At 46.2% G+C, this 9163-nt stretch overlaps 1 protein-coding gene across 2 annotated transcripts in view; it reads right to left on the reverse strand.

The window, feature by feature from the left end:
- Window positions 1-5473: 5473 nt before the first annotated feature.
- The window catches only part of SPRY1 (sprouty RTK signaling antagonist 1), a 6321-nt gene continuing 2631 nt past the window's right edge, over window positions 5474-9163 (reverse strand). The window contains exons 1-2 of one of the 2 annotated variants that reach the window (XM_011375157.2): window positions 9051-9163; window positions 5474-7659 (exon numbers count right to left, since the gene is read on the reverse strand). In XM_011375157.2, the coding sequence (XP_011373459.1) occupies window positions 6645-7604 (960 nt within the window). In that variant the 5' untranslated portion in view covers window positions 7605-7659; window positions 9051-9163 and the 3' untranslated portion in view covers window positions 5474-6644. The remainder of the gene's footprint in view (window positions 7660-9050) is intronic. The other variant, XM_011375156.2, reaches the window with a different exon arrangement.

The raw sequence follows: 9163 nt of genomic DNA on the forward strand, positions 1-9163 counted from the left end.
AACACATCGGGTGGCCCCCTGTCCTCGGCCTTCACCGCCCGCCTCGCCCGCTGCTGCAAGGCATGTGTCAGGATAAAACCCGAAAACCGTTTAGAGGCCCACAGAGAAAATCCAAGCGAGCCGAGCTCCCCGTAGCAATGTTAGCATCAACATTTCTAAAACCAATCACATTTTGTTGTTGTTTATGCTCTTCGGGTCATCGGCTCCTGTCGCCAGGTCCAGCCATTCGAGACCTCTGCTCTCAAGAGCCGGGTCCGGCCCCGGATGCGTCTTACCTATCAACAGAAGACCATTCTCTCCTTCTCGAAATCAGAGCGCAGCTCGACGAGACGCCTCCTCCCCGTCTGGAAATCCCGCCATCTCTCTCTTCTTTCTCGTCTTTTCTTCTTTACCCTGGAGGAAGAGGCTCTCCAGCCAAGCTTAGCTCCCCCCTGTCCCCTCCCCGGCTTCCTCTTCCCCATCACACCTTCTCGATTGCTCTCTGCCTACAAAAGGGCTCAGGTTTCTGTTATTCTAAAAATCCTCCTCAGCTGTCGCCTCCCTCTAGATACTTTCCTCTCTCAAAATTTCTAGAATAATCCAAGCTCTTACCTACCTGCACGTACGCACCACCTACCCGTTTCTAATCCCATGCCACCTGGTTTTTATTACCATAATGCCACCTAAATGCCACCCACCAAGTTTAGTTGGGAGTCTCCACAGCTTTTGACGTTTAATCACTAACTTCCATCTTGAAAGGCTCCCTCAGGTTCTGAAATCTGCCAAGCTCGTGGTGCCTACGCTTCCTTGACCATCCCTCTTATCTTTGGACCTACATCTCTCTGTGCCTCCTAAATGTGGGTGCGTTCCTCAAGGTTTTGTCCCTAGCCTGCTTTCACCCCATCCTTTCCCTTAGAGATCTATGCCACAGGTGCCCTGTGACACCCCCTGTGGACGACAGGCCATCACTCGCCTCTCTTAAACTCTAGACTTCTTTCCCAATGACCTGCTGGCAACTCGCCTGCACTTTAAGAGTTTACCCCAACAAGTCGGAACTTTTCCCACCCTGCAGACCACCTAAACGAATGCCACCCATTTCCTCTAACAGAACTACCATTTGCCTGTTCATCTAGGTCCAAAAGCTCAAGCCCACATACCAATAACGGGAAAGTCCTGTAGATCTGCCATGTGTGATGCTCCCTCCGGTGACCCCTGCGCCCGAGCCCCGCCACTCTCTAAGAGAGTTCTGAGCCCTAATTCCTCCGGGTTTGTCTCTCTGAATCTGTTATTTAAAGTCCCACAATCCCCTACACACACCTATAAGCTAATTCAGAGGCTCTAGGCTATGGCTGTGCCTTAGAATTAATTACCTGGGGTGCTTTGAGGACAAAGAAAACCCAAAGCCGCATCCCCAGAGATTCTGATGGACCGACCTGGGCCCCGGGGGGGTTGGGGGGGTGGGGAGGGAGCTAGGCCCGGGCTTCGTTTGTTGTTGTTTTCCACTCTCAGGCGATGTTAATGGTCAGTGGAAGTTGAGAGCCACTGCTAGCCAGTCGGGAACTGTTTTCCCAAAGACATGCCTGGTTCCCTTCCAGTAGTTCCCTCTGACTTCCCTTTGCAGCCCTTCGTCTTGGGGCACCATCAGTCCACGGTGCTTTCACAAATTTGTTGGATTTTATAACTTCTAAACTAACCTGAAACTTTCGTGCAGACCCACCCCCAACACAATCTCTCCTCCCTTCCCACCATTTGGCCCATGCACATGTGTAGCAGCTAGGGTTTTACGAGGTTTATTTTGGGCAGCCGCATCCTGACTTCAGGTAAGTAACCTCTCTGAACCTGGCTTTCTTGCCACTAAATTAAAGATGGATGAGATGACCTCTTAAGTTTCTTTTTAGCACTAAAATTATGATTCTATGATTATTTTATCAAAACAAGCTGTGGTCGGACTACTGGTGAGTGATGGAAGCTTCCAGTATATTTTCCCAAATTATCCAGTTCAAAATAGTTCTAGGTTCTCTGATAGTTTTTCCGATTGGAATTATTACCATATCTAGTATGATTCGACTGAAGGATAATGCCAATCTTTTTAATCGTACAAAAGAGAACATTTAAATCTGCTTTTGAATCACTGCAATCCAAATGCAACCAAAAGAATGCTAAGAAGTGCCATCAAACAAGTCCTAAAATCTAGATGCCAAGTCACTATAATCTGCTCTATAATTACCATATAAACCTCGTCTGAGGAAGCACACAGGCTCAGTTCTCCAAGGAAGTTCACTTTAATATTAACATATGAAAAATAATCATGGCAACGAAGTCATTTGCTACTTGTTCCTGAGAGCTCAGTGCAAATAATACACGCAGAAAAACATTCCAGCTCCCAAATTAGGGTCGAATGTAGTAATTAAGAAGGGGAGACTGGCGGGTAAAGAGAATGGAGTGGTGCGGGCTATCCAGGGCTGCGTGAAGGCGCTGGGCTGGCAGCTGAGAAATGAGGACGGCCCTGCCCGCCAGTCCGGCCCCCGCCCTGCCATGTGCCGCTCGCTTGTCTTCTCAAGACAGAGCTGATTCCACACCCTCAACACGAAGGTGTGGAGCTGAGAAAGCGGTTCCAAACTGCCTGATAAAATCGCCCAAGCCGCTTTTTTAAAAACCCAGAACACCAGGCTCCTCCAGCAGTGTCTTCCGATACAACAGGTGTGAGCTATGACACGGACCTGAGGATTTTTAACTTTTTTAACCGGTGACCCATTTGTTTTCCTGCAGACCTGAGAAACACGAAGACACACTCGGAGATCTAGTCCTAGAGCCAGAATTCTTCGACACGCAGAATAACGCACCTAAGCGGGTGCTCCATCGATGTGGAAACATGGCTTGGTAGCTGAGACGATGCTAGAAGAATGAATAACTTGTCAACTGAGTACATGGCTATTTTTATTGTATTTATTCAGTGAAATAATGGGGGAAAAAAAAAGTCCTCCAACTGTTCATTGGCCGAAAGATGGACTTAAGGGTTTGTTTTCAAGATATTTAGACTCCAAACTCTCTCTTGCAATTGAAAAAATCTATATGGGGTAGAGTTTAAGATGAGAACTGTCTAGACACTCTTTTTTCCTGTTTGTGTCAGAATTTCAATGTTTCCACAGGGATTTTGTTTTTTTATTGCTAAAGAGCAAACATAAAAACCGCCACGAAATACAACACTGTTTTTAAAAAGATTTAGGAAAAAGAGACAATTTCAAACATTAACTCAGTCTTTTAGAAATGAATTCTGAGTGTGATTCCAATACCAATTTTAGGGTTAAAAACACAATTTGTTTTTAACTTATTTCCTTTCACTTTAAAGACCACTGTTTTTTAACTTTTTAGTCATAACTGGAATGTCCTATGGTTTTGGATTCTGAAAACCAAAAACATAATTATAAAGCCTATAATTTAAGGATTCACCTTAGGCCTTCACAAAAAAGAAGCCTTATCTACTTATTCACATTTCATATTTCTGCTAGGTTCCATTTTATAAAGTCTGTGTTGACAGGAAACTACTCAATTACAGAAATCCGGTATTGGTTTTATCCACAATGACATTATCTAAATAAAACTCTTTTGAAAGGACAAAATGGGCAGTCAGAAAATATGCTGCAAAGGAACGATTTAACGCAACTGTCCACTCTGTCAAACTGGAGTCGTTGGGACAGGGGGACAAAATCGTGGAATGGGAGGGGAAGAAGCTCAGCCCAGCTATCTGGCGTGCTATTTTTCACTTAGCAGGATCAAATAAATGGCAGTGGTACTGTAAGAAATTTCAGCTTTGCCGATGCTTTCAAAGGCTTAGCACTTCAGAATAACGATCGGGTAAGGTTCAAAAGTCCAAGACCCACGAGCACTGATAAAGACACTGCCCTAATATTTTTTTTTCTTTCTAGGTTTAAACCATCACAAAGGAGGACGTTTTGAATCAAAGCGTTTTCGCTTTGCCACCTGAGAAACCTGGAGAAGTCTGACCGTCCGACCAGTCACTAACTACATCCCAATATGGGCCCGACCTTATGCCAGAGGACGCACAGGGCCCCGGCAGCAGCAGACCACCAACTTATCACTGTAATTTTAATGGATTCTGTGATATAGCCAGAAGTTAAAACTCCATGGCATACCTCATTCTCATAAAAGTTAAAAATTTCTTTCAATAAAAACTACAGCTTCATAGTCTGCTCATTATAACTACGGACCGCCCTTACACCAACTCCTAATTATAACAAGGGTCTGAATAACAGAAAAAATTACGCAGTGTTTTGAGGGAGTCTGTATATTTATACACTTCATTAAGGAGCCAAATCTCAATGAAATCCTCAGTGTTACATGACCAGTGATAACGATGCGTAGCTCGGATACACGAGGAAATAAGTTCACGTTTTGAAATACCGTAGATTGTGAAGTGGCCTCCAGAACACAGACATCCATGTGCTTTCAGAGCACACACTGTTTGATTACATCAAATGTCACAATGCCGACTCATAGGTTTAGTGGCTGGATGGATCAGCACTAAAACAAGCTTTCATCACGTTCGCCTTGTCATATTGTGACAAAACCGAAGCCTATTTACAAAGAACAAAAATACTCCTAAAACTAGGAGCCAAACCATCTGAGAGACACCAACCAAATCGAAAAAGCTGGGTAAGAGCTCTGACTGCCTCAATCCTGGGTTCGAATGATGTCAAAATGTTATTCTCCAATGCAGGTAATTTTTCGGGTTCAACATTATCACTTAGGCATGGGGATTCGCCTGAACAAAATTTTACCAGACCGAGAATCTAGCTGCGCAGTGGTTTCCGCAGACTGAAAAATAAAAACGTTTTACTTTTCCCATACAACGTTTCAAGCCCTCAGATTCCTTATTCCACAGGACATAACAAAAATATAATTTGACCAGGTTGCACTAAAGACTTATTAAAGGAAAGGAAAAGGCAGGGGCAGGAATACTTGAAACCGTCTCCCCGATAATGTGAACTGTTCCCTTGGTGGATCTAACTTCTAGAAAGTTTTATTAAAGTGACGGTGCCCGAGACTCCCAGCATGCCCACAGAACTAAGTTCTTTAAGTTCTGCTGACGAAGACTAACTTCTGATTAACCCGAGTTAAGATTAACGTTTTCCAAAACTTCCAGATTATGTCCCATTCCCATCAACTATGACATACACAAAACCTCTTGCTTACAAAACAGCCAAAGTAGAGGGTGATTGTTAACGTTAATTACCAAAAAAAAAGTTTCACTTCGTAGCGATTCACTGGGAATTTGTACGAAACAGAATTGGGACTACAAAATTTTCACTGATGCGTTTTCCAGGAAATATGTACTTCAGAATTTGAGCTCACCCGTGTCTAGATTTGGTAAGTGAAGGCAAATGAATAATATAGATGTACATGAAGAAACAGTCAAAGCCAATGACAAAAATCACCATGACAATACAGGCTAATAAATGAAAAAAAATCGAGAGACAGTTTCATTAATTAATATATTTTCTGCATTATAGTTAACATATGTACTTTCTTTGTGTCGCCTTATTTTCCGTTATGTATTGATATTTTGTTATATTCAGACATGAGTACATTTCAACAGTCTTTTGCAATAAATATCATAAAATAATAGAGATTCGCATAATAAATATTCTTTACAATAAAAAAGTTTAACAGACTTTTGTCTTAAAAATAGTCAGAATTCAACTTTGTGATTTATACATAAAATATACAAAAAGCACCACAATTTGTGGTTAAGGCAATGAAAACACAGAAAAGGTTAGCATTACTCCGCCGTTAACTAGCCGAGGTGCCAAAAGGACCAGGGAGCCAAGATCACTTTAGGCAGCGTAGTTCTGTGACACCTGTGGACTGATCAGCTATAAATATCAACTTCAGTTATCCAAGTGCCCTCTGTGATGGGAGAAATTCGGTAAGAAGCGTGGGTGTGGAAGGAAGGTAGCTAGGTCCTTCACAAACATGAAAACCTAGAATGAGGATGAGCAAAATACAACCTATGTATCTCCAATGTGAAGATTTACATCGTGAAGTAAATCGAAAATTACATAGCTGGCACCTCTAGATAAAGATAACGCCAAAACTGACGGAACAGAACTCCGAGGGGGCGGGAGAGGGCAGCGGTTAAAGGAAAATGTTTGTGTTGTAGCATAAATATGTGCCCTGTGCTACTTAAGGGTGCAACGGTATGAAGATCTAATCCACGGCTTACTGAAGCAATTAAACGGTAGCTTCTTTAAGAACCGGCTCCCTGCTCCCAGGGTACCCAATCGAAACAGCTCTGCGTTGCTGTCGTCGGGCCCAGGGGGGTGTGTTCACGTGGACAGCTTCGGAGAGCCGCTGGCAGGATGATAACGCGGCACGAAAACCCACTGGCTCTCGGCGCCCTCTCGAGCGGCTGGAGGAAGCTCTGGTCCTCAAGTGGGAGCGGGTGCAGGGTCGCGGTCCACGCTTCCTGCAGACCACCCGCGGGAGCAGAATCCACGAGTCAAACCTCGGCAACAGGGGAAGAGGAGGCGGCAGACAGGGAAGCATCGTCAAGGAAACAAGACCAGTATCTAACAGCATCTTCTTTAACAGCCGCGGGCGGCTTGAAAGCCAGAAGTTCGGGAGGTCCGACCCACCTCCCCACATCAGGAGGGTTTCCCCTGCGCCCGCGAGGGGCAGCTGTCCAGCTTACAGTAGACAGTGTTGGAGTTCTTGCACCTGCAGCCTGGCCGGTGGATCCAGTCGTAACAGCCCCGGCACAGCTCCAGGCAGCCCTTGGCGGGAGGGTAACACAGCAAGCACGGGAGGAACAGCGCCAGGGCCCCCATGCACAGGTACCGAGGGCAGCAGTGCGCCTGGGAGCAGGAGCAGGGGTTGTCCGAGTACGAGTCCCCCGCGTCGTCGTTGGAGCAGTGGTAGAAGATGCCCTTGACCAGGCACATGCAGCTGCCGTACTCCACCATGCTCTCGGCCGAGCACAGGCACTGCCGGTCGCAGGCCAGGCAGGACGGCAGGGCCCGCGGCGCCGTGCACTCCGCGCACTTGCACTTCCCGCACCGTTCACAGATGAACTTGTGCTGCGCCAGCTCCTCCTTCAAGGAGCCCTTCAAGTCATCCACGACCAGCTGCTTGGGCTGGGTCCGGATCGTCCTTTCAGACCGATGAGCCGGGACGGGTCTGCTGGGCGGCGACCTCCCCAACAGCCCCTGCTCGGAGGAGGCGCTGCTGTTGCTCCCAGAACTGGCTGCGCTCCCCGTGCTGGTCGATCTGCTCAAAATGGGGCCTCGGGCATGGTGGGCGAGACCCGCGTGTCCCACGTGGCCCGTGGGTCTGGGCTCGCAGTTATTGTTCACATTAATCGGTACGATTTCGTGAGTCCTTTCGTGCTTTTCTTGTCGTGGTGCTGTTCGAGGCGCGGGTCTTTTCACCGCTGACGGCCCTTCCGTGTATTCATTGCTGCCCCTGACGGCCTTGAGCTGGTCCAAGGACAGAATAGCAGCAGGCTGAATGTCTCGCTCATAGTCCGGCCTCTGCCGACTCTCCAACGCCGGCTGCTGGATCACGACTAATGAACTGACACTGCCATGTTGATTTGGGGGATCCATGTGTAGGGTTCTCGAATTCTGGCAATCAGTGGAAACCTGGCATGCATCTGAAATCCTACAGGAAATCGAACATGAAAAAAAAACAAAAACGATAAATGAGAGGAAGTATTTCGGGAGGGGACAGATCCTGTCAAGTCACAGATTGCCCGAACCACCTGGTAAGGATCGCCTTCGGCGGCAGCGGCAGATGACACTGAGGCTGGGGTCGTGGCCAGTGTGCCCGTCCCAGAGGCCGAGGACCACATCACGGGAGAAGAATGTAAGCAAGAGACCTCATGCCATAATGTTTTCCCAACTTTTAAAAAGAGGAATCGAGACAAAGTAATGCCTTCCTGTTCGCGGCTCTAACAGATAATTAAAATGGAGCACGCCCTCGCCGAGAAAGCCCAGTGCAAGCCCTGAAACAGAAAGCTGTGTCAGCTCATCCGCTTTTTCCCGTAAGGGAAAATATCTACTTAAAAAAAAAAAAATGGCTTTGGTGCTGCTGCTTTTTTGTTGTTTGCTGTTCTAGGCATTAGATTAATGAGAGAATTAGTCAAGGTGTATACTTCATGCATTAAAAAAAGAGATTCCGAATTAAAATGGAATCTCAGAATACGGAGCCGCAGCAGCCAGGACTCTGGAGCTGGCTCCTGATTAACGTGCAAGAAGAAAACTGAGTACGGACAAATGCAGGTCTTGGGGTTTTGTAGCCACGAAGCGTGCGTGCGCATGCGCGTGCACACACGCACGCACGCACACACGCGCGTACACACACACACACACACACACACACCCCTCTCAATATACAGTTCTGTTCATGTTAAAGTATTCACAGCTGAAATCATGAAAGAATTTTTTTTTAGTTTAAATAAGGCTCACTCACATAATGAGATAATTTTCACGCACAAATATGTGTTTGGCCTTTAAAGCTGTTATGGAGACATCCTAGCCATTTTAATTATCTGTATTTCTTCTAATTTAAAAATCTGTATTTACACCCCAGATCTTGATTTTCAAAAGCACTGCCAACTCTGAATCAATGTCCTTCTTGTCATAAGTACAGCAATATCCTGATAAAATTAAGCATTCAGCTTCCTTACCAAAAATAAATTGCCTCTCATTTATAATGCGTTCTTCACAAAACAAACTACCAAACATAAAAACGTTTCCGGTTTCCGTTTTCCGTCAGGGGTAAACTAGAACATTTTCACACAAATTCCTTCCAAGGCCTCCAGATTCGATCCAATTCAAGAAGGAAAAGAAAAATGCCCATTCTCCACTACCACCTCGAGCCAAAAAACAAACAAACAAACAAACAAACACACACACACACACCGGAATAAAGCAAAAAGAAGTCCATTTCATCTAATAACTAAAGTGAACGTCCCCAGACCGTCTTCTATGTTCACTTCTTGGAGGTCCCCTCCCTCATTCCCCCGACCCGGGGCTTCTGCGTTATTCTACCTTCTGGGCACGCGAGGACAAACACGTCCACAACCTGCTGGCTTCAGCCCCGGAGTCCCCAAGGACACACGCACTGCCCACCGTCACTGCACGACGGCAGTGCTCCTCGCCGA

This window comes from Pteropus vampyrus, unplaced genomic scaffold (assembly GCF_000151845.1).
Source record: "Pteropus vampyrus isolate Shadow unplaced genomic scaffold, Pvam_2.0 Scaffold263, whole genome shotgun sequence".
In the NCBI taxonomy this organism is placed as follows: domain Eukaryota; kingdom Metazoa; phylum Chordata; class Mammalia; order Chiroptera; family Pteropodidae; genus Pteropus; species Pteropus vampyrus.